General features: G+C 46.6%; 2 protein-coding genes across 3 annotated transcripts in view; both read right to left on the bottom strand.

The window, feature by feature from the left end:
- The window catches only part of NCAPD2 (non-SMC condensin I complex subunit D2), a 39,578-nt gene extending 35,784 nt beyond the window's left edge, over window positions 1-3,794 (bottom strand). Inside the window, exons 1-2 of the mRNA XM_075842975.1 lie at window positions 3,645-3,794; window positions 1,137-1,263 (exon numbers count right to left, since the gene is read on the bottom strand). Coding sequence (XP_075699090.1) covers window positions 1,137-1,254 — 118 coding nt within the window. The 5' untranslated portion in view covers window positions 1,255-1,263; window positions 3,645-3,794. The remainder of the gene's footprint in view (window positions 1-1,136; window positions 1,264-3,644) is intronic.
- A 4,103-nt stretch (window positions 3,795-7,897) lies between these two features.
- On the bottom strand, window positions 7,898-21,149 carry ING4 (inhibitor of growth family member 4). 2 transcript variants are annotated; one of them, XM_075842974.1, is made up of 8 exons: window positions 20,665-21,149; window positions 16,935-17,006; window positions 16,505-16,671; window positions 16,017-16,131; window positions 14,572-14,680; window positions 13,952-14,096; window positions 12,392-12,453; window positions 7,898-10,965 (listed from the first exon to the last, which is right to left on the bottom strand). In XM_075842974.1, the coding sequence occupies exons 1-8, from the start codon at window positions 20,699-20,701 to the stop codon at window positions 10,926-10,928; spliced, it is 747 nt and encodes a 248-aa protein (XP_075699089.1). In that variant the 5' UTR covers window positions 20,702-21,149; the 3' UTR covers window positions 7,898-10,925. The 2 variants fall into 2 exon arrangements, with proteins under 2 accessions (XP_075699089.1, XP_075699087.1); XM_075842972.1 differs by lacking the exon at window positions 20,665-21,149 and adding an exon at window positions 17,268-18,948.
- Window positions 21,150-24,748: the final 3,599 nt, after the last annotated feature.

The following is a 24,748-nucleotide window of genomic DNA, read 5'->3' as shown; positions in this document are numbered from 1 at the left end:
TCCTAGCACCACGGCCTCGTTCACACTGAGTTTTTTGCCACGGAAACCACAAGAAACAGCCCATATTGCCTCCCATTGATTTCAACGGGCGTTTTTTTTTGTGCGAGTCGCCTTCAGCCTGACAGAGGAAACACATTAAAGGGAATGTGTTGCCAGAAAAACATGTTTTTTTTAAAAAAATTAAACATTTAGTGTGTGGGTGATTAAACATTGTTCAAATTTTTTTTGCGAGTCAGGAAATATTATAAATTTTTTCTAATTTATAATACTACCCATTTTTGGTCACTAGATGGAGCTAGTTCCCAAAATTGCAGCATTGCAACATTGGGTTAAAAGCCCTCGCTCTAGTGAGCTCTCAGCATCCCCCCCTCCTTTATCCTGGCTAGTGCCGGGATAAACGAGGGGTTTGAAAGGTTTAACCTCCTACACTGTGTCGCCATTTTTGAGGTAACCCACAGTGTAGTAGGTTTACATACAGTAGTAAACACACACAAACACTAACATACATTGAAATCTCTTACCTGCTCCTGCCGCCGCGGCTCCCTCCGGCCCGTCCGCTCCCTTTGCTGCCGCTGTTCCATGTGCACAAGTCCGGAAGCCGCGACCGGAAGTAGTAATCTTACTGTCCGGCCGCGACTTCCGGTCCACAGGAAAATGGCGCCAATTTCGAATAGGACTGTGTGGGAGCGGCGCATGCGCAGTTCCCACACAGACGCCGTACACGGCAGTCAATGGGACGGGAGCCGTTCGCAGTCCCTATGGGACTGTGGCTGCCGTATTCCATGTCTGTGTGTGTCGTTAATCGACACACACAGAAATGGAACAAAAAATGGCAGCCCCCATAGGGAAGAAAAAGTGTAAAAATAAGAAACAGTAAAACACAAACACACAAATGAAAATAAACGTTTTTATTAAAGCACTAACCTCTTTAACATATAAAAAAATTATTTGTGATGACACTGTTCCTTTAAGAAACATTGCTAGACATTCATGCCAGGTAACGCTTACAACGGGTGAGGACGACATATTTGTCTATCACAAAGGCTCTACTTTCTCTCACTTTTGATTGTGACCTTGTTCGGCATCATGCATAGTTTAGGTTTTATTGATGTGACAAACAATTTATGAAGACTCACCACTGAGGTCAGCGGGCAGCTGCCTCACAGGGAGCACCTCCTGGACCACATATTGGCCCACTCCTCCGCTCCTCAGCAAGTCCTTAAAGGCCAGAGGGATACTGAACTGGAGAGACATGGCGGAGACCTGGAAAAAGGGAAAGAAAACAAGTTACTCTGAATCATATCTCCGACATTCCAGCGTTTATAGAACTCACCGTACAGCCCGCCAAGGCCAGAGCTGTGACCGGTGATTGGACATTGGGGGATGGTGTTATAGGAGCGAAGCGCAAGATAGATCTCCCCCCAATATTGCTGAATGGTTTCCCAACAGCACAGCGGGTTGTCTTAGTTCTCATAATTCATCAAGTAGACTCCATTTTGAACACGACTTTCTAAACTGAGTGCCCTTTAACAGCAGAAATTCCTGCTTCTGGCTGGAGGCAGACGACCGCTGCTGCTTCAGTACTCCGTGAAAACCATTGCAATAAGAGACTAACAACGCACCAAACCTAACACCCCTAATACAGAGAACAAGGGGGCAGCCTGTATTCAGCATCTCCCATAGACAGTAACAGCACGTCTGCAGTGAGCCAGTAACTGGGTATCCACTTAGCTTGGAAAATGAACGCAGTTTTAGACCCCCACAATCTAGGCCCTTAAAAAAAAAAATATAATAATTGACCCTGTCCTCATAAACCCAACGGAGGGGGCGGGGTCCCCATAGCCAGAACGGAGAACCACATTGAACCAGCAGCTCCCGTTCTGGCCGATAGGAACGGCCACCATACAATGCAATATCATCTCTACTGTGACTTCCACCAACAAAATCCGATGTTTGCTGGGGATGGCGGGAGCAGGACCCAGGGCAATCAGTTGACCGCCACATTCTTAAAAGGGGTGGTCTATAGTGAAACAAACCCCTTCAACAGTCACAACAAATGGGAGATCTATATTTTAAAAAAAAAAGTCACCCTACAAAATCACTCACCAAATCTCCCAGAATGCCTGGGAAACTCCAGCAAAAAAGGAGACATCCCCCAGCAGTCCTCTTCCCTGTGGGCGCTGCAGCATTCTACAGCCTGACACCAGCACCCAAATAACATCTGCAGCAGCGCCCACAGGAGTGGAGAGGACCACAGGTGGGGGTATTGTATTTGTTTAGGTTGGGGATTAACCCCTTAGTGACCACCAATACACCTTTTCACGGCAGCCCAGTCTAAGTCCTGCACGGGTGTCCTGCGCAGGCTGAAGCCGGACTCCTGCTCCAACGCCCGCGATCGAAGTTTACCCCATTAAATGCCGCCGTCAATAGCGTCCGCGGCATTTAACTTGTTTACAGAGGGAGGGAGCTCCCTCTCTCACCCATGCCTATTAGGACACATATGGTATTGCCACGACCGTAATTACTCAGTTAATAAAGTTAATGTAATTTAAACCGCAAGGTGAACACTGAAAAAAAATAAAAATGTGGCAAAATAGCTGTTTTTTTCCATTGCCCCCCAAAATAGTCATAATCAAAAAATATATCAATAAGTCACATGTACCCCAAAACAGCATCAATCAAAACTACATCTCATTGTGCAAAATAAACAAGCCCAAAACATCACTACATTGACGGGGGAAAAAAAATTACAGCTCTTGGACGATGCAAAAACCGAATAATTTTAGTTCAAGTGTTTTTTATTGTGCAGAAGTCTTAAAAAAACATACAAGAGTTCTAGATAGGTGGGATCATCGTACTCGCACCGACCCATAGAATAAAGGCAACATGTTATTTACGCCGCACAGCGAACGACGTCAATTTAGAACAATGGCGGAATTTAGGGTTTTGTTTTTTTAATCCCCCCCAAAAAAAAGTTAATCAAAAAATTATAAGTATCCTAAAATGGTGCCATTAAAAAGTACAACTAATACAGCAAAAATCAAGTCTTCATACAGCTGTGTCAAAGGAAAAAAAAAAAAAAAGTTCTAGCTCTTTGAATGAGACTATAGAAAAGCAAATAAAATAGCCTAGGGCCTAAAATAAGCTGGTCACTAAGGGGTTAAGGTGGTCATATACACTATTTGTGATCGACATTCTGTAGTTTGTGGGTGTGTCCTAGAAATGGGCGGGGCATGAGGAAGCAAACTTTGTATCCCTTCAACCGACACTTTGCAGGGCCTTCCTTTTTAGTTGCAAAGTAAATTTTAAAAAAAAAGCAGCAAGAAAGTATCACAATGTATCCAGCCATACAAAGAATAGCCACGTGACCGACAAGATATTATTTGCTATGAAAAAGTCACGTGAAAAAAAAAAAAAAAAAAAGGGGGAAACATTTTTCAATGTAACCCGAGGCTTAGGTGGTAGAGCATCTCTATCTAGCCCCAGTGTTACCCCCATACCCCCCAAGCTGGGAAAGAGCATGGAGAGCCTGAAAATACCCTCTGGAACTTGTAGTAGCAAACGCTGAGATCTGTAGTCCCACACGAGCAGAACACACCCGGTTAAAAAAAAGCTATGCCGGGAACTATAATAACGTGATTTACCTGAGGCGTCTCCCGGTAAGCAGTCCGGTCGATTCACGATGAAATGGGGAATTTCCGGGAGCGCAGAAGAGGGAGTCCGACTGCACCCGAACACGTCGTGTTCAAATCCGCTCCTCCCGCCAAACTCTGACCTATCGGGGAACCGCGCGCCTCATGATGTTGGACGATAATGCAACCAATCGCAACAGTTCTAATAAAAGGAGACTGACCAATAGCAGCGTCCGACAAAACAGCCAATCATATGACTGGATCTGGAGATTGACAGGAGCGTGAGGCAATAAGGTTGTCGCAGGAATTATGAGTCCTCATTGAATCAAAGCAGGATGATTGACAGGAAGAATAGCAAATAAGGAACGTAGAGGCGCAGACGGGACGCTGGAGAACAAGATGTCCCATCATTTCTTAGAAGACCTCGATCTTTCTTTCTTTGTCACAAAAAAGGTTTTATAACATTCTACTTCCTACTCTATAGGTTTACTGGATATTTGATTGATTGATTGATGTAGGTTGATATTTCACTAACAGACAGAAAAACATTTTAAGGCTCAGTTCACACCACTAGTGTCAGCATGTACGCAGAGAAAAAATCTTGACGTGTACACCGACATGCCCATAGACAAAATATGCCAGAGGGGTGAATTTTATACATTCAACCAGGATACGTCGGGGTCCCGCAGTCCCAACTGTACTGAAAAGCGTAGTCGCCTGTACTACTGTTTAAAAAAAAAAGTATAGCGCACAGTATACAGTCAATGGCAACGTATGAAACCATCAATACATTCTGTGTTACCGTTTAAAACAGTCCTGCCGAACGCTCAGGCCGCGTGTTGTTACTACAGCCAGTTTAGCATTGGCGACCGCGAGTGGACCAAAGAAGACTTCTGATCTGCTAGTCACTATTTGTGAGGATACAGGCACGGCGCCGATTGAAATTCATTGTGAGCCAATGACTTACGATGTTAAGACGCCACAGGCGCCGGGAATTTATCAATAGCCGGCTGAGTGTAGTGAAAGGACAGGTTTTGACGTTCTCACAGCACAATATGGCGCGTTGTCCATGAGCGGTTACGATATCAAAGCGTTCAGCAGGTGGGTCCACAGGCAACGGACTCATCGCGGGCCTCAGCGGTCACATCTGACCAAACGTAATCACAGTAGGCCGACTGTACAAAGACCAGCCGGGAAAGCCGAAACGCGTTGCTATGGGAGCGCCAGGAGAGATGAGTAAAGACATCTTTTTTTTTTTCCTATCATCTCATTTCCGCAGCAGATAATGCGCCCGAATCTACGCACCAAACTCAGCACGATTTGGTGTATATATTTAGTCGGATTTCCCTGTGGTTTCTTCTAGGCCTTTTTCACACTGCGTTCGCAGTGTATGGGTAACGTATGCGCCGCCGGGAAACTCCTGGCGAATACATTGAATGTTTCTATAGGCCCCATACACATGATGGAGGACAAGAGAGTGTCCTTTTGGCCTCCGTCGTTTCGTTTTTTCTGCTGTATGTTATAACATAGTCGACTACACTATTTTATACAATGGTATCCAGTAAAAAAAAAAAACAACGTACACCCCGCTATGGTAAAACCAGTCTTACGCTACATTCATTTACGTGCGTAAATGCAGTGAGTTTCACGCAACGGACACAAAATGTGTGAAAACTCACGCATGTGTGAACGGCCCCATTGAGTCCGTGTGCGGTGCGTTGTTTCAACGCGCAGCACGCAGACGAGAATCACGCTCGTCTGAATGAGCCCTTAGGCCCTGTTCACACTGAGTTTTTTGCAGGCGGAAATATCTTTGCCGTGTTTTTTTGCGCCGTTTTTCAGCCGTGGCCATTTAGCGCCACGGGCAAAAAAAAAAACGCTTTCTCTGCCTCCCATTGATGTCAACGGGCGGTCAGAGCCGGAAAAGCCTGAAGAAATGGCATGACGGTTCTTTTTCCCGCTATCGTTTTTTTCCGCTCGCAGGAAAAAAATAACGCCTCCACCTCCATTGAAATGAATGAGGTGTATTCGGAAGTTTTTTGGTGCGGATTCCGCGTCCAAAAATTCTGTGTGAACTAGGCCTTATGGGGGATGTAATATTTAAAAATTATTTTTGGAATCTTTCAATAACCCTAAACTGAAAACAATGTTATAAGGCGGTTTTACACAGGCGGATGGACCTTTAAACGAGCGCCGATTGACAATAGAGCTTGATGATCTGCGCTCGTTTGCTCCATTCTAGCGGAGCAATGATCGGGAGTACGGGTACAAATGATTGTTCATATGATCGTTCGTCCTCATACAATTTGCCTCTTGTTGGCTTCACATCCGCTATTCACACGGGAGATGCGCTGCCGACAAGCGATTATTTTCATGGCCGCACAAAATATCTGATCATGCGACGAGCGTTGGCTCATTCATCGGCCAATCGCTGCTCTGTTTACGCGGGGCAATGTTCAGGAAGGAGCATTTGTATGAAATCTTGTTGTCCCAAAATATCGGTCCGTATAAAAGGGCCTATAAACAAAGTATTTCATTTACATATCAATATACTGCACCGTCCCCGAAACTCTCACATGTAAACATTCTCCCGGGTCTTTCCTTTGTAATACAATTACCTCCTTTTACTATAAATTATGTTCTACACGCCCAATGATCGGTAGAAAACTCCTCCCTAATCATCGCCCTGTGTAAGGCCCCGAGCACACGACCGTAGATTTCGTCCGTAATTACGGGCCCATTCACTTCTATTGTCCACGGACACCTTCCGTTATATTTACGGGAAGGTGTTCGGGCCGTAGAAAGCCGCGGCAAAAGATCGGACATGTCCTATCTTTTGCTTTTTACGGACTGTGCTCCCTACTATGTATGGGAGCACGGGCCGAAAATGCGGGTGGCTGTCCGCGGCTGGCCGTGCCCGCAATCACAGTCAGTGATTACGGGCACGGCCCAGTTCATGAGGCATAAACCAGACAAAGATCAGCCGATGAACGTAAAAGTCTCAGCTATAAAACGATCCCATTATTTCACCAGCCGGATAAACTGTAGGGACATGCCCTATCTTTGGGCGTTTACGCCTCTGACCTCCCATTGACATCAATGAGAGTCAGAAAAAGCGTATGTCGCGGATTTTGAGGCAGATTTTCCTCCTGCAAAAAACTGTGTGTGAACCCGGCCTAATATCACGAATCATAACACTGGAGGAGAATGTATCCACAAGACGTGGGGAACAAAGAATTTTAAAGCTAAGGCTTCGTTCACATCTGCGTTCACAAACTTTATTATTTTCCTATTTGGAGGAACTTTAGGCCCTGTTCACACTGAGTTTTTTGACGCAGAAACCGCGCATAAAAACTCCTCAAAAACCGCCCGAAAATGCCTCCCATTGATCTCAATGGGAGTTGGATGAGTTTTTTTACCGCGAGTAAAAAAAACGCGTCGCGGTAAAAAGAAGCGTCATGACCCATCTTGAGGCGGTTTCCGCCTCCAAAACCCCATTTCAATCAGTCAGAAAGAGGGAAAAAAAACCTCGACGAGTGTTTTGACGAGTTTTTGTCAAACCACTGTGCAAAAACCTACTGGAGCAGTTTTTGCAGGAGGAATTTTCCTCCTGCAAAAAACTCAGTGTGAACACAGCCTAGAGGTGTTCTGAGAAAACCCCTTAAATCCTAATTACAAAAAGTCGGCTTCCCCGTTTGTTGAGGCTCATGTGTCAGTCAGTTTACCTTATAATCTTCTTTTTCTCCTTTTTTTTATTTAGTTGCTTAGCGTTTATAATCATTCTGTCCTTGCTGTAATAGGAAATGTCTCTCCATTCACTAACTTAATCTGAGCTGTAGTGTAAAGCATGGGGGACGGACACAGAAGCAGCCTGTGCTCCTCCAACGGACAATGCATCTAAACTGATCATAGCTGTGCTAAAACTAAAAATCACCCGGTACAGAAGAAACTAAATGGTCGGCAAGCACTACCTAAAAATGCATATGCGCTTTAAATGGGTTGTACAGAATTACAAAGACATGGCTGCATTCGTCAAAAGGCAGCGCCACACAGAGTTTATGTTTGGTACTGCAGCTTAGCTCTATTGAAGTGAATGGAGCTGAGCTGCAGTACCACACTCAACCTGTGGACAGGTGTGGCGCTGTTTTTTTTTGAAGAATGCAGCCATGTTTTTGGAATCTTGCACAACCCCTTTAACTGTGTAACCAGCGACAGCCATCGTGTTCACATTCTGAATGTATTAATGACATAACGCACGACACGTAGACGTTTACTATTAATTTATTCTTTCACTAGTAAATCAGAATAAAATACATATACAGGATTGACTGTAGAGAAGGTGCACTCGGAGATTGTGCAGGTGGGAAGATGTGGGGGATGAGGACTCGCACCTTTAAAAATTAGTGTTTTCATGATTAACAAAGAATACAAATGGCAGAGAAAACTTTATTAGTCCAGATTATTGAGCGTTTGTAACGAATGCAGCAACACCCGGAATGCAAAAGATTTAGCCCTGAATAAATAATGCGGCCCCTCCGACACTGCGGCAGTTACAGCGTTAGAGACGCGTGCGCGCAGGCGCTACCAGCAGTCACTGCTTATAGGAAAATCCTTATGACATTTGCTGCTACAGTGTGAATTCATGGATTGTACATTTCCAGTAAAAAGGAAGACAAATAAGTCAGCACCAAAATGAAGTAGTGTGAAAAGCAGGGACCATGGAAGTGAGAAAAAAATGAGGCGACAAAGGTGGAGATGGGGGGGGGGAGATTTCTACGTAGAGGTGAGTGGAGTTTGGGCGAATGTCTGGGTGGAGTTGAGTGGGGTAAGAGCAGGTAGAGATAGCGTTGAATCAAGTGACGACTGATGTCCAGGTGAGTGGGGTAAGAGCAGGTACAGATAGAGTTGAATGGAGTGAGGACTGATGTCCAGGTGGAGGTGAGTGGGGTAAGAGCAGGTACAGATAGAGTTGAATGAAGTGAGGACTGATGTCCAGGTGGAGGTGAGTGGGGTAAGAGCAGGTACAGATAGAGTTGAATGGAGTGAGGACTGATGTCCAGGTGGAGGTGAGTGGGGTAAGAGCAGGTACAGATAGAGTTGAATGAAGTGAGGACTGATGTCCAGGTGGAGGTGAGTGGGGTAAGAGCAGGTACAGATAGAGTTGAATGAAGTGAGGACTGATTTCCAGGTGGAGGTGAGTGGGGTAAGAGCAGGTACAGATAGAGTTGAATGGAGTGAGGACTGATGTCCAGGTGGAGGTGAGTGGGGTAAGAGCAGGTACAGATAGAGTTGAATGAAGTGACGACTGATGTCCAGGTGGAGGTGAGTGGGGTAAGAGCAGGTACAGATAGAGTTGAATGAAGTGACGACTGATGTCCAGGTGGAGGTGAGTGGGGTAAGAGCAGGTACAGATAGAGTTGAATGGAGTGACGACTGATGTCCAGGTGGAGGTGAGTGGGGTAAGAGCAGGTACAGATAGAGTTGAATGGAGTGACGACTGATGTCCAGGTGGAGGTGAGTGGGGTAAGAGCAGGTGTCTAGGTGGAGGTTAATGGAATAAAGCAGGCCATAACACTTTAAATATCAGCCAATAACTATTCCTTCCGATTCCGCTTAATGCTGGTTCCTACTTTCCCCAAGAATATGTAGGTTTAGTCCCAGTTCTGGGTGTATGTGCAGCATAGGTTCCCACCTATAGAGAGTGCCTAGTCGTGGCAGGTGGGCTCACACAATTTGATCAAACTATGCGCTAAGAATCTCACTATTGTAAGTAGATTCAGCAGCAATGCATATTTATTTATCTGTAGTGCTTAGGTGGCATAAAGGGGGTTTTACACAGGACGATTATCGGGCATACGAGTGTCAATATAACGCTCCTTGCCGATAATTGCCCTGTGTAAACGGGAACGATCAGCAGATGAACGAGCAATCTCTCGATCATCTTCTGATCGTATCGTTTTAAAAAAGTAAAAGATAATGGTTTTCGGCAGCACATCTTGGTGTGTAAACGGAGACGCGCTACCGGCATGATAATAATGTATGGTGACGAGCAATCGGACTAATGACCGCTCGCCCTCATCCATAGCTCCGTGTGACAGGAGCAAACGAGCGCCAATCAACGATGTCTCGTTGATTGGCGCTAGCTACACCAGCCGAGTGCTGTCGCCATACACATTAGATAGTTGCCCGATCCTGCCAAAATTAGCGGGTTTCGCCGACATCTGCTGCCCAGCATGTGAAACACGATCCCTCCTGAAACAAGCAGGAAGGGGGGGAAGAGCAGGGAGCAGTGGAGATAAGAGGCATGTGATGTGTGACGTCCCATACTACTGGTAGGGAGGCGAGGGGAGAGGTCCCGTACTGTAAACACGTGGTTGTCACATAAGCAGGAGATAAACACCAGCAGCATGTCATGTGGGACTGACTTACAGAGACACTTCAGCTACAGACAGTAATCTTACTGCAGTTACACCTTCTGCACACAATTTTTAAAGTACGGAAAACCTCTTTGAAGGTCGATGTTTAGGTGAGTGGCGTAAGGGCAGATGTCTAGGTAAAGGGAAGAAAAGGAGAAAGATGTAGGAAAAGAGTGAAGGTGAAAGAAAGGCCTAACGTGAGAGGTTAACGTGAAGGGGAAAGAAGTCAAACTGAAGAAAAACCGTGAAGTACAAAGGTTAAAAGTGGAAGGAAATGGGAAGTTTGGAGGGAAGAGGTAACACATTTGGCACCTGTCATGTTCTGTAGTGTTTTGCTACTTAATGTTTTTAGAAATATAAATTTACAGAATATGTTGAAAATAAAATAAAAAGAGATTACGTGTCTTTATACAGCAAATGAGAGCAGGAAGGCAGATACAGAACATTATCTGGAGGTAGTTCATAAGAAGAGATATAAGGAGGTGAGAAACTGTCAGGGTGACGTGGAAAGTGTCTAGAGACGTAGAATAAGTTGCGCTAAATGATAGAGCCAGTAATAAAATGGAAGGGGTGAAGCGGACGTCTGAAAGCTGGGAGGAGGATCAGGACCCAGCGTGAAAGTTACGCAAAATGACAAGACCGAGGCTGCGCCTAGAGCGCTCTCTGGTGGCCCCTCGGCTCATCACGTGGCTAATGCTGTCACAATAAGAGTGTTTCCTCCTCATGCACAGCAATACAACAGCACCTGGAGGTAACTTCTAATACTGTCATTGACATCATCTGTAACTGTCCCCCTAGGACACACAAAAAGAAGCAGGTAGCACCCGCTCCCTTGTACTCGCTGCCCTCTCCCCACGGGGAGCCTCTGCGGAGCACCTTATTTCTTCTTCCTCTCCTGAGAGCAGCGGGGGCAGTACCTGCAGCAAAAGGACAAATAAGACAATAAGAAAAGGAAGGAAGAAGAAGAAGGTAAATGAAGAGATGCGATACAAGTAGCATGCAGAGGGATAGGAGACACAAGTCTATAATGATGGTACATGGGCAAAGCAGCGGTACTAGGGAGAAGAGAAACGTCAAAGTGGTGGACTGCGGAAGAGTGATGAGGACAACATGGAGACACTAGGCTGGGAAGCTCAGGTGGTGGCAACGAGAAGGAGCAAGGAACGCAACAGAGTGGCACTGCAGAGAAGGAAGGAAACGATTGGTGGCACTGAATAAAAAAAGGGTCAAGGAAGACGACAGAGTGGCTCTGGTGATGAGCGAGGAGGTCAAAGCAGAGACTTGTAGCTAGAAAGGTAAAAAGGTGGCGCAGAGGAGGGGTAAGCAACATAAAGTGACATGAAAGAAATGAAGAGGTGGCACTGAAGAGAAGCCAGGCGGGCAAAGAGATGGCACTGAGGAGGAGCAAGAAAGACGAAAAAGTGTCACAAAGAGGAAGATCAGAGGAGAAGACTGAGGAGCAAGAAGCACAAAGCAGCAGCACTGCGGGGGAGCCATGAAGACAGATCAGAGGAGAAGACTGAGGAGCAAGAAGCACAAAGCAGCAGCACTGCGGGGGAGCGCTGAGGGGGAGCCATGAAGACAGATCAGAGGCATTACAGGGTAACTAAACGGTCAACAAACTTCTGACATGTCATAGTGACATGTCAGATGTTTTGATTGGTGGGGGTCCGAGCACGGAGACCCCCACCAATCGCTAAAACGAAGCGGCAGAAGTGTTCATGTGAGCGCTCAGCCGCTTCGTATCTGTTCGGCTTTTTCAGGAAATCAATGTATCGGAGTACGGACACAATAGAAAGTCTATGAGCCCCTACACCGATACATCGGCTTCCCGAAAAAAGCTGAACAGAAACTAAGTGGCTGAGCCCTCACGAGCACTTCAGCCGCTTAGTTTTAGCGATTGGTGGGGGTCTCAGTGCTCGGACCCCCACCAATCAAAACTTCTGATATGTCACTATGACATGTAGATCAAATCTGTGGCCCTCTGCAGGTTGTCTGCGGGCTATAGGTAGGGTTCCCGCCCCGTAGATACTTGCAAAGATAAACTCAAGCACTCCTTTGGTTGAAATATGCTAAATGGCTTTATTTAAATAAGGCAATATAAGAGAAAAGGTGGAACGTTTGCCGGCCTTTGTCAAACTCTATTGCCGCTGGTCAATAGAAAAAACCTTGTAGGAAGCGGCGCTGTGGAGATGGGTAACTTGTACCAGCGCGGTTATGACACTATGACATGTCAGAAGTTTGTTGAACATTTAGTTACCCTTTAAGGGGCAGCAAAGAGGACAGGAATCTATCACTGTGAGGGGAAAGGGTGGGATCAAAGAGCAAGAAAAATGCACTCACCATTTTCCACGAGGTTTTGTAGCCAGGCCGACGCAGGCAAAGTGAAACCATTCGATGGAGCACTGAGGTGATAAAGCAGACGCACATAAAGATGGACGTACAGACATAAGGGAGAGCATTAGTGATTTATACAGCAGATGTTTCATGTAGATGGATTATAAAATAACTGATGATTTACCGGTGGTGGGCCGCTTGTAACCCCAGGGTGCTCCCCCTGCGGCCTCGGACTCCACGTCTTTGTATACAGCTCCACGCACGCACCCTACTTTCCTGCACTTCTCCATGATTTGTGCCACAAATATTTAATCGCTGGCAGTCCAACTGCTGGTACCCCCATTAACCTAAAGAAAAAGGGGTCCCATGCCTCCTGTATGCAGCGGAGAGAAGGACACGCATGCACAGTTGCACTGCATTATAGTAAACTGGACACATGGGACCATCGTCCATTGCTTCCCCTATAGACCATACTGGAAAGTGACCGTGCATGTGCGACCACCTCTCCGCTAAATGCACCATTGAATTCAAAGTGCAGCCTTCAGATGGAGTCAGGGCCCTGTCCACAGGATAGGTGATTAGTGTTTGATCGCTGTAGGTCCCACCGCTGGAAACCCCACCGATCACGAGAATGGGGGAGATCGCGCGTTGCACGGACGTATTACACGTTCGTGTAAATCCGCCCTTATACTGTTAATAGCACTGCGATCCAGCACAAATCTCACTGGTAGTTTGTTACAATGTATCAGTCCAGAGTCCAGAGCATGGTCTGGACTGGAGTCAACTTTGGCCTTGAGGATCGAGAATTGTTTTGACGTCACTGTTTTTAGTTGTTAATGTAATTATTCTTTTTACCTAAGGTGTACCCCAACCGTGACTAATACTAGACAGCCCTAAAGGCTTTTAGTGATCGTGTATGCCCGGCTGTTATAAGTACGCGGCGTGCCGGCACTACATCCTGCCCATGACTTTGCTCTGTTCACATTTTAATATGTAAACACCTTCGGTGCATGAGTGTCCTCTTGGCCTCCTTCGTGTACCATTTTATTTCTTTTTTACTGTATAGGAAAAATTGCGCTAACCTATATAGTGGGCAACCGCAAATATCATATACCGTGTGGCCAGTGGGCGACGTATGCCACTGTATGGCTATAAAGCGGCATGTATTGGAGTCTTCAGTATATATAGGGGAATATTTCCACCGTATACCTTTGACTGCAGGCTGACATGGTGTGAACAGAGCCTATAAATATATATATATGTCATCTTAGGGTATGTGCACACACAAACTCCGAACAGAACGCCGTTTTTCCCATTGCAATCAATGGGCAGATGTTTGTAGGCGTTCTAATTCCGAGTTTTCAGCCGTTTTTCGGGACGTTTACTGCCTGAAAAACGTCCGAACATAGCCCATGTGAACATACCCTTACAGGAAATCCTCCCTGGTCATTTCTGCAGAGTGGCCGGATGCTTTAATAGCAATGAAGGTTTTATATCCGATCACTATTATATTTATACTGGGACATTTATGATAATAACCTCAAATCAGCAAATGAAGGGACTTACATCGGGGTTGTCACAGCCAATCATCTCTCCATATGAGACCTGGTGGCACAGGCAGTATGTGGGCTCATTGGGGTCCACAGGCATATCCAATACATCAGAAGGCTGCACTTTCCCGAAATTACTGGCAGGAGTGCTGTATTCTGTCCTAGAAAGGAATAGAAATCAGAATCACTGCAGATGGTACATACTTATCCTACCCTGCTGTCCCTATAGAGGTGGAGGTGCAGCCGGCAGGCGGTGTTTACCTGCGTTTCTATTATTTTTCTTTCGTTTTTGGATGTTCAGTAAGTCTAGTGTACCTGCCCTGTCTATACGAGTCTGAGGTAGTGTGAAACTATCCTGCCTTAGAGGCACAGGTGGCTGCCCTGTCAATTTCCCATGCTTTACACTGCAGCTCTGCTTTGTCCATTTAGCTGTTGTGAATAAGCACAAGCTCAGCAGGAAGTCAGCACTTTGGGGGTTGATTTCTATCACACAAATGATAGAACGATTATAAACTACAACAGCTCAACCACCCATGAGGTAGCAGTTGCAGATACCACGAGCGCTAAGATCTGCTTTAAACAACGCCCGTTCTCTCTAAGCCCATTTTTTTACACCCCAAATTACAGGTCACTTACGTCTGAACCAATTTGATCTTCTTCTGTCCGCTCTTTGTTGTCTCGTCGTCGGAGTTCTTCACCTTTGATCTGACCTTAGGGGCTTTCTTCTCCTTCTGACCTCTACCTTCTGCAGGAAGGATAATCAGAGTGTTATCCCAATGTTGGGACAGGAACAAAAGGGGTGAGGGGCCAGATCTGGAGGTAAGAAAAAAGAAGTGATGATTTATTGGGAACGTTTTATTTACTAAGAAAGTAAGAATTCCATCAGTCCCGTGGAGGAAGCGAGAGAGGAAGATCTTGTTCCAGGCAAAGGTATTCGGGAGATAAGAATGTATAGAAGATGTATGGATCTAATGTAGGTGTAATGAAAGAACTGCCAGGAGCATGAAGAGTTAATAATTGACTAATGTTGTCATCGGCCTGTACACAAACCAGTGCTGGAGGTGATGGCTCCTCACCCTTTATCTCCATAGGAGACTCCTTTACATTATGGCATCTGATAAAAAGCAACCACTAGCAACTGATGAATTCCCCCGTGAGCCGATGGTGCTGCAAGAGCCCCCTACATGCCAATAAGGCGACCCTCTTGGGTCATGTGGCTGCATGCAAAGCACCTAAACAAGAAAGGCGCCATGGATGCGTCCGGTCTCTCCCATGAATATTTAATCATGAGAGAGACGGGACCGGCCAAACATGAGGGTTAATTTAATGGGGGAATCTGCCATTTTAATTGTCAGCAAAAAGACTAAATCGAAAAGGGTCTTCACGAGGATCTGTGTGCGGCCTTGTCGTTTTACATGGTCACAGAACTAGTCAGTGACTTCTAATATTCTTATCATTTACAGTAGAGGCTAAATCCTGAGTTACTTCCTGTATATAGTGAGCGCAGCTCTGGAGTATAATACAGGATATAACTCAGGATCAGTACAGGATAAGTAATGTCATGTATGTACACAGTGACTCCACCAGCAGAATAGTGAGTGCAGCTCTGGAGTATAATACAGGATGTAACTCAGGATCAGTACAGGATAAGTAATGTAATGTATGTATACAGTGACCCACCAGCAGAATAGTGAGTGCAGCTCTGGAGTATAATACAGGATGTAACTCAGGATCAGTACAGGATAAGTAATATAAAGTATGTACACAGTGACTCCACCAGCAGAATAGTGAGTGCAGCTCTGGAGTATAATACAGGATATAACTCAGGATCAGTACAGGATAAGTAATGTAATGTATATACACAGTGACTCCACCAGCAGAATAGTGAGTGCAGCTCTGGAATATAATACAGGATGTAACTCAGGATCAGTACAGGATAAGTAATATAATGTATGTACACAGTGACTCAACTTCTCGTAGATTAATTCTGTATGTAAACTGTATATTAGGTGGACATAGGCTTTTAGGAGTTTCCAGGGGCAGGAAGGCAGAATGACCGGGCAGGTAACTCATCTCCTCACTCTTTTTGCCTTTGCTGGAGCAGCTGTCATAGTCACTGGATTCAATGTGCTTTTCTTTCAGATCAGCCTCAAAGCGGGCGAGGTCCGTGTCCAACCTCCGTATGTGTTTGTCCACCTGAAAAGAAGAAAGAATAAATTACCTAAATCATTACAGCCATTTTATCGGATACAGTTGGAGTCTCACTCCACCGGCTGTAGATTGTGTTACAAGGAGTAGATGCGTCTCCAGGTGTTAACTCTTCGTGTTTAGTAAAAGTCCATTAAACCGGCATCCAATAATCTAGAAAGTTTGATAATTCAGCACTTGTTTCAAACACGGAACTTTAGTATAATGTGACATTTCACAAGCCCAGAAGCAGAAGACCGAGTAGAAAGAAACCACACAAGACAATACGATAATCTGGGACCCATTATATCCCATTGATGCCGGATTAAAGGAATTTTATTGTATGCATCTATCTGATCTCATCCCATCGTCCGTCACTCACCATTTCGTACGTCTGCATGGCCAGCTGCACTTTGTCATCTCCATACTCCTTGCATTTACTGTACGCCTCCTGCACTTGTCTGAGGAGCTGGAGCTTTTCCTCGGAGCTCAGGGTTCGGGCGCCGCTCATGTACTGACAGGACAGGCGATCTATGTGACATTTCAGATCTGGAGCAATGAAGAAGAAGCATGTATTAAGTGGGTGTTACAATCCTTAAAAAACTTGGAATATACTTTTGGCGTCGGGGGCGTTACAACGTTGCCAGTCACTGAGATTCTCCATTGCACAGAGGTGACATATCGTCAAGTGCCATGTGACTGCGTCAGCCAATCACTGGGCGCAGTGGTGACATGTCACCCACCCATAGTGATGTCACTGCTGCAGCCAACACTTGGCACCACGTATTGTCATATCCACCGTCCACACTCACCTTCTGTCCTCTGGTCAAGATCCCTCATCAGCTGGAAGTTCCTTTGGAGCTCAAACGGCAAATTTTCTATACCTAAAAATCAGAGGCGATAGCGACGAGGTCAACCAGGGGCATTCATTATATAATAATAAGACATTTTCTAATATACTTTACATTTCAATTTTGCACCATATGCAAGAACTCTGGTTGTTGTCAGGGAATAGGAACAACCATACAGAGCTAGTCCTGCTCGCAGCTGAGAGTTTGCTACAATTATATCCAGTGAAACATTTAGATTTTTTGCTAAAAAAAAAACAACCAGAAAACTAGACAACTGATCAGCAGATCCCTCACCCGCTCCGGGGGCAAAAGACGCCAGATCTCCCACTGTTCTCTGGAAATGATTCTGGACATCGTTGGTTTTCTGTGCCAGCTCCAATATATTCATTTTACTCCAACTCCCTGTTGCCTGTGCCCGATCCCAAGACATCAACCTCCTCTCTGTGCCAGTTCCCAGGATAGAGACCAGTGACAAGGTGCCAGATGGCAATAAAAGCAATTTGCTTCACTATGGCACTTGCTAGGATTTCACCTCCGCCCCGTGTGCCAGCTTCAAGTATATCAGCTGTCCTATGTCTGCCAGTCTCCAGGATATCCCTCTCTCACTGCCTTTGTTGTCACTTTATCTTGTGCCAGCTGCAAGGATTTTACCCTGTTTACCCGTGCCAGCTCCAAAAATACTGCCCCTATAACTGTGCCAACTGCCAAGAAAGATTCAATTTACCTGTACCAGCCCTGGTATACTGCCCCTTTACCTCTGCCAGTCCTGGTATACTGCCCTTTACCTATGTCAGCCCTGGTATACTGCCCCTTTACCCGGGCCAGCCCGGGTATACTGCCCCTTTACCTCTGCCAGTCCTGGTATACTGCCCTTTACCTCTGCCAGCCCTGGTATTCTGCCCCTTTACCTGTGCCAGTCCTGGTATACTGCCCCTTTACCTGTGCCAGTCCTGGTATACTGCCCCTTTACTTGTGCCAGCCCTGGTATACTGCCCCTTTACCTGTGCCAGTCCTGGTATACTGCCCCTTTACCTCTGCCTGCCCTGGTATACTGACCCTTTACCTGTGCCAGCCCTGGTATACTGCCCCTTTACCTCTGGCTGCCCTGGTATACTGCCCCTTTACTTGTGCCAGTCCTGGTATACTGCCCCTTTACCCGTGCCAGCCCTGATATACTGCCCCTTTACCCGTGCCAGCCCGGGTATACTGCCCCTTTACCTCTGCCAGTCCTGGTATACTGCCCTTTACCTATGTCAGCCCTGGTATACTGCCCCTTTACCCGTGCCAGCCCTGGTATACTGCCCCTTTACCCGTGCCAGCCCGGGTATACTGCCCCTTTACCTCTGCCAGTCCTGGTATACTGCCCTTTACCTATGTCAGCCCTGGTATACTGCCCCTTTACCCGTGCCAGCCCTGGTATACTGCCCCTTTACCCGTGCCAGCCCGGGTATACTGCCCCTTTACCTCTGCCAGTCCTGGTATACTGCCCTTTACCTATGTCAGCCCTGGTATACTGCCCCTTTACCCGTGCCAGCCCGGGTATACTGCCCCTTTACCCGTGCCAGCCCGGGTATACTGCCCCTTTACCTCTGCCAGTCCTGGTATACTGCTCTTTACCTATGCCAGTCCTGGTATACTGCCCCTTTACCTCTGCCAGCCCTGGTATACTGCCCCTTTACCTCTGCCAGCCCTGGTATACTGCCCCTTTACTTGTGCCAGCCCTGGTATACTGCCCCTTTACCTGTGCCAGTCCTGGTATACTGCTCCTTTACCTCTGCCTGCCCTGGTATACTGACCCTTTACCTGTGCCAGCCCTGGTATACTGCCCCTTTACCTGTGCCAGTCCTGGTATACTGCTCCTTTACCTCTGCCTGTCCTGGTATACTGCCCCTTTACTTGTGCCAGTCCTGGTATACTGCCCCTTTACCTGTGCCAGCCCTGATATACTGCCCCTTTACCTGTGCCAGTCCTGGTATACTGCCCCTTTACCTGTGCCAGTCCTGGTATACTGCCCCTTTACCTGTGCCAGTCCTGGTATACTGCCCCTTTACCTGTGCCTGTCCTGGTATACTGCCCCTTTACCTGTGCCAGTCCTGGTATACTGCCCCTTTACTTGTGCCAGCCCTGGTATACTGCCCCTTTACCTGTGCCAGTCCTGGTATACTGCCCCTTTACCTGTGCCAGTCCTGGTATACTGCCTCTTTACCTGTGCCAGTCCTGGTAAACTGCCCCTTTACCTGTGCCAGTCCTGGTATACTGTCCCTTTACCTGTGCCAGTCCTGGTAAACTGCCCCTTTACCTGTGCCAGTCCTGGTATACTGCCCCTTTACCTGTGCCAGTCCTGGTATACTGCCCCTTTACCTGTGCCAGTCCTGGTAAACTGCCCCTTTACCTGTGCCAGTCCTGGTATACTGCCCCTTTACCTGTGCCAGTCCTGGTATACTGCCCCTTTACCTGTGCCAGTCCTGGTATACTGCCCCTTTACCTGTGCCAGTCCTGGTATACTGCCCCTTTACCTGTGCCTGTCCTGGTATACTGCCCCTTTACCTGTGCCAGTCCTGGTAAACTGCCCCTTTACCTGTGCCAGTCCTGGTATACTGCCCCTTTACTTGTGCCAGCCCTGGTATACTGCCCCTTTACCTGTGCCAGTCCTGGTATTCTGCCCCTTTACCTGTGCCAGTCCTGGTATACTGCCCCTTTACCTGTGCCTGTCCTGGTATACTGCCCCTTTACCTGTGCCAGTCCTGGTATACTGCCCCTTTACCTGTGCCTGTCCTGGTATACTGCCCCTTTACCTGTGCCTGTCCTGGTATACTGCCCCTTTACCTGTGCCAGTCCTGGTATACTGCCCCCTTACCTGTGCCAGTCCTGGTATACTGCCCCTTTACCTGTGCCTGTCCTGGTATACTGCCCCTTTACCTGTGCCAGTCCTGGTATACTGCCCCTTTACTTGTGCCAGCCCTGGTATACTGCCCCTTTACCTGTGCCAGTCCTGGTATTCTGCCCCTTTACCTGTGCCAGTCCTGGTATACTGCCCCTTTACCTGTGCCTGTCCTGGTATACTGCCCCTTTACCTGTGCCAGTCCTGGTATACTGCCCCTTTACCTGTGCCTGTCCTGGTATACTGCCCCTTTACCTGTGCCAGTCCTGGTATACTGCCCCTTTACCTGTGCCTGTCCTGGTATACTGCCCCTTTACCTGTGCCTGTCCTGGTATACTGCCCCTTTACCTGTGCCTGTCCTGGTATACTGCCCCTTTACCTGTGCCTGTCCTGGTATACTGCCCCTTTACCTGTGCCTGTCCTGGTATACTGCCCCTTTACCTGTGCCAGTCCTGGTATACTGCCCCTTTACCTGTGCCTGTCCTGGTATACTGCCCCTTTACCTGTGCCAGTCCTGGTATACTGCCCCTTTACCTGTGCCTGTCCTGGTATACTGCCCCTTTACCTGTGCCTGTCCTGGTATACTGCCCCTTTACCTGTGCCTGTCCTGGTATACTGCCCCCGGAGATATTCCTATTACCTGCCCACATAATCTTGCCCCTTTCATACCAGCTCCCCTTTCCCTGTGCCTCCCAGAATGTCCTTCTTTCCCTGAGACTCCTCCCAGATGATTCCTCCCTCCTCCAGCATCAGCGCCCGGGACATCAAATCTCAATCTTTCTATAACCCACATCATTCCACATCACTTACTGTCCAAATAATGTTCCAGGTACATGCCAGCCGCCATCTTGAGCGACAAAGAGCCAACTTCCGCCGAGCAGACTTAGGGACACTGTGGTCTTTTTCGTGTCGCCATATTATCGGGGCCACAACAAAAAAAAGCCCCCCTTCATCCTTTGTGTGGTACCTACAGTACTCCGGGCACTAGAGGCCCAGCGACGCGCTCGCTCTTTGGCTCCAGTACAGAAGGAGGAGTCGCCATTTTGGCGGAGACCGTAGTCTATGCAGCTATTGTTCCAGTTGATGAAAAGCTTCCACTAAAATCCGAGAAAGAAGGAAGAAAGATCCCAACTAACTAATTAACTAAGTCACTATCTATCTATCCTATCTAACTATCGCATATCTATATCTCATATCTATCTATCTCTTATCTATTCTATCTAACTATCGCATATCTATATCTCATATCTATCTAATCTATCTACCATTGAAGTCAAAACCATGACAGACAGGACCGTTTTCTGCCGCATTGTATGGGGCCTCATGTATCATAACTGTGACAGAAAAACTGGCAAATCAGAGCTCAGCTTTCATCTCATAAACTGCTTGGGGAAAAATGAAAGCTGCACTATTATTGGTTGCTATGGGCAACGAGAGCCGTTTTACCTAGGTGTTCTCTGGTTTTATGTAAATAAAACAACCACAGTATAATAAAAAATTATGCAACTAATATTTACAAGACCTCAGTTTGCTGCCAGCAAACAAAAACATCCATCAAGATTTTAGCTCCACAGGAACAATACAGCCTGCTATAAATGGCAGCCATTTTATATTATTAGATAATACAAAATGTGCCAAAAAAAAGACTGAAGTATGTTAGGGAATATTCACAGGGATTAGTGGATTTATATAGTAAAGACTTAAAGGGGAATTCCACCATTATGGTCCTTGCATATAAAAACTGTTCTAAGAAAAGGCATCTGTATCCCAGAGTAACCAATCAGATTTCAGCTTTAATTTTTCCAGCCCAAGTTTGAAAAGCAAACGAGTGATCTGATTGGTTGCTATCGGCAACACTGACACTTTTTTCTTAGAGCCATCTTTGTGCATGAGGCCCAATGTATCTTGACTTGTCCTGGTCAGAGGTATAACCAGTCGCAGTCCTACGTAACAGGAGAAAGAGGTCAATGGTTATTAAACAGAGTTTACACCTAAAATGTAAAATCAGCCATACACTAATACATCGGAAGTTAGAGCTGAAGCCAAAGGTTGATCATTACTTATTTTTTACTATAGTACATATTTTAGGCTAGTACTGGTGACCCATAGTGAAATACTGAGACCATATACCACCACGTGGCCCCATCTAAAACAGCTCATCCATCTTTGCCGGGAGGATTAGCTGACCCAGTTTCCTACTTTGCAAGAAAGATGCCACGGGTGAGCCCGCAAAGCCCGTTGGCTCCACGGAGACGCCAGGTAGTCTCATTTTAGTGAGGCCGACCTAGTGTCTACCGAGTGGAGCCTACAGTCCATTCGTTTTAGCGATTTGGACACCCACCGATTTGACATTTATAGTATATCCTATTGATACGGCATACATTTAAATGGAGGGAACTCCCATTTAAAAGGGCACTCCTAACCTTGTTAAAAGGCTACCCCGAAAAAAAAAAAAATCATCACAGATTGACCTGCTACTGGGACTCGCAGTGATCAGATCTGGTGGCAAGTGTTCAATTCCCCTGCAGCGCCGCCACTGGGGAAATGAAGCATTACATGGTGTCCATTAAAATTAATGAGCTGTCCATGTAATGCACGGTTGTGCCGGGTGCTCTTTGAAGACACTTTCCGTTCCGGGTTATTGATGAAGGTCATGAGGGACCCGTCGTGCAGACTGAAGCTACATAATCGCTATAAGAGATTTCAGAAACGTCCGTGTAGTTTAGACCTGGGAACGTCAATCTTAAGGGGGTTTTACACAGGACGGTTGTCGGGCAGACGAGCTTTAATATAACGCTCGTTGCCGATAATTGCCCTGTGTAAAAAGGGGAACGATCAGCAGACGAATGAGCAAACGCTCCATCATCTGCTGGTCGTATCGCTTTAAAAAAGTAAAAGATTATCGTTGTGTAAACAGGGAGACGCGCTGCCGACATAACAACGTATGGGGACGAGCGATCGGAGTAATGACCATCCATAGCTCCGTGTGACAGGAGCAAGCGAGCGCCGATCAACATGGTCTCGTTGATCGGTGCTCGCTGCACCAGCCGATGTAAAAGGGCATTTAGGAGATGCTTTAATCTAATGTTAATCTTAGAATTGTGAATGTTAATGGGGACCTTCCAGAAGAAATGTATAACAAGCTCCATCTCATCCATGCTAAGATATGATCACTTCAAGTCAGAGATCCTAATCCTGAGGCTGCAGAGATTCTGATGACAAGTCCACTTCCAATTTCTGTCAGGTTCAGTGTTGTTATGGAGACCTTGTATGGATCCAAATCACCAAATATATTAACGTTTCCACACAACTCCCAGTATTCAGGTCAGGCAGGATGTGGATATTTATGGGGATGGTGATTTTAATCTGCTGAATTGCATTCTGGTAAATGAAGTTAATTTCCATCTCAAACATCTCTACTCAAGAGACTCTGTCCCCACATTATAAGTGCCCTGTCTCCTACATAATGTGATGGGCGCTGTAATGTAGGTGACAGTAATGCTTTTTATTTAGAAAAACGATCAATTTTCACCACGTTATGAGCGGTTTTAGTTTTATGCTAATGACTTCCTTAATGCCCAACTGGGCGTGTTTTACTTTTGACCAAGTGGGTGTTGTACAGAGGAGTGTATGACGCAGACCAATCGGCATCATGCACTCCTCTCTATTCATGTACTCAGCACATAGTGATCCTGCGTTGTTCACTATTACTGAAGTGTCTTGAGAGTGAATAGACATCACTTCCAGCCAGGACGGGATGTCTATTCACAATCCCGACACTTCGTTAACATTTCTGTGTGTGTATGTGGCTGCACATAGTGACCAACGCAGGATCACTATGTGCGGAGTACATGGAGAGACTTGTATGACGCTGATTGGTCAGTGATTGGTCAGCGTCATACACTCCTCTGTACAACGCCCACTTGGTCAAAAGTAAAACACGCCCAGTTGGGCATTAAGAAAGTCATTAGCATAAAACTAAAACCGCTCATAACTTGGTGAAAATAGATCGTTTTTCTAAATAAAAAGCACTACTGTCACCTACATTACAGCGCCGATCAGATTATGTAGGTGATAGGACACTTATAATGTGGGGACAGAGCCTCTTTAGTGTAAGCACTACATCTTCCACAATGCACCACAGCAAGACATGCTCTGCACAAACACTGAGCCAGAAGAAGAGTCTTGCAGTAGGAGAAACAGCGGCAAACTAGCGGAATTGTGGATGCAGCTTTGAATGTGAATCAGACATGATAAATCTTTGAACTTGTACAGCCCCCATCAGCAACGGATGCAGCAGTCGTCTTCTGCATGCTCCACTGTTCCCTGCACCCTCTACCACACACAGGGTTCTGCTCTCTCCTGCACGCTCCGCCCCCTCTACAGCATTCTGCACCCTCTATTAGACTGGATTCACACAAGCATATTACGTCAGAAATGGACGGAACGTATTTCGGCCGCAAGTCCCGGACCGAACACAGTGCAGGGAGCCGGGCTCCTAGCATCATAGTTATGTACGACGCTAGGAGTCCCTGCCTCGCTGCGGGACAACTGTCCCGTACTGTAATCATGTTTTCAGTACGGGACAGTAATTCCACGGAGAGGCAGGGACTCCTAGCGTCGTACGTAACTATGATGCTAGGAGCCCGGCTCCCTGCAGTGTGTTCGGTCCGGGACTTGTGGCCGAAATACGTTCCGTCCATTACGGACGTAATGTGCTCGTGTGAATCCAGCCGTACTATGTTACAGGGTCTCTGCTCTCTCCTGCACGCTCTACCAGCAAACACTATAGCATTCTGAACCCTCTATTACTATGTTACAGGGTTCCGCTCTCTCCTGCACGCTCCACACCCTCTACCATCACACACCACAGCCTTCTGCACTCTCTAGTACT

The sequence above is a fragment of the Rhinoderma darwinii genome, chromosome 11 (assembly GCF_050947455.1).
Source record: "Rhinoderma darwinii isolate aRhiDar2 chromosome 11, aRhiDar2.hap1, whole genome shotgun sequence".
Classification (NCBI taxonomy): domain Eukaryota; kingdom Metazoa; phylum Chordata; class Amphibia; order Anura; family Rhinodermatidae; genus Rhinoderma; species Rhinoderma darwinii.
This window is presented reverse-complemented; position numbering and strand designations above follow the sequence as displayed.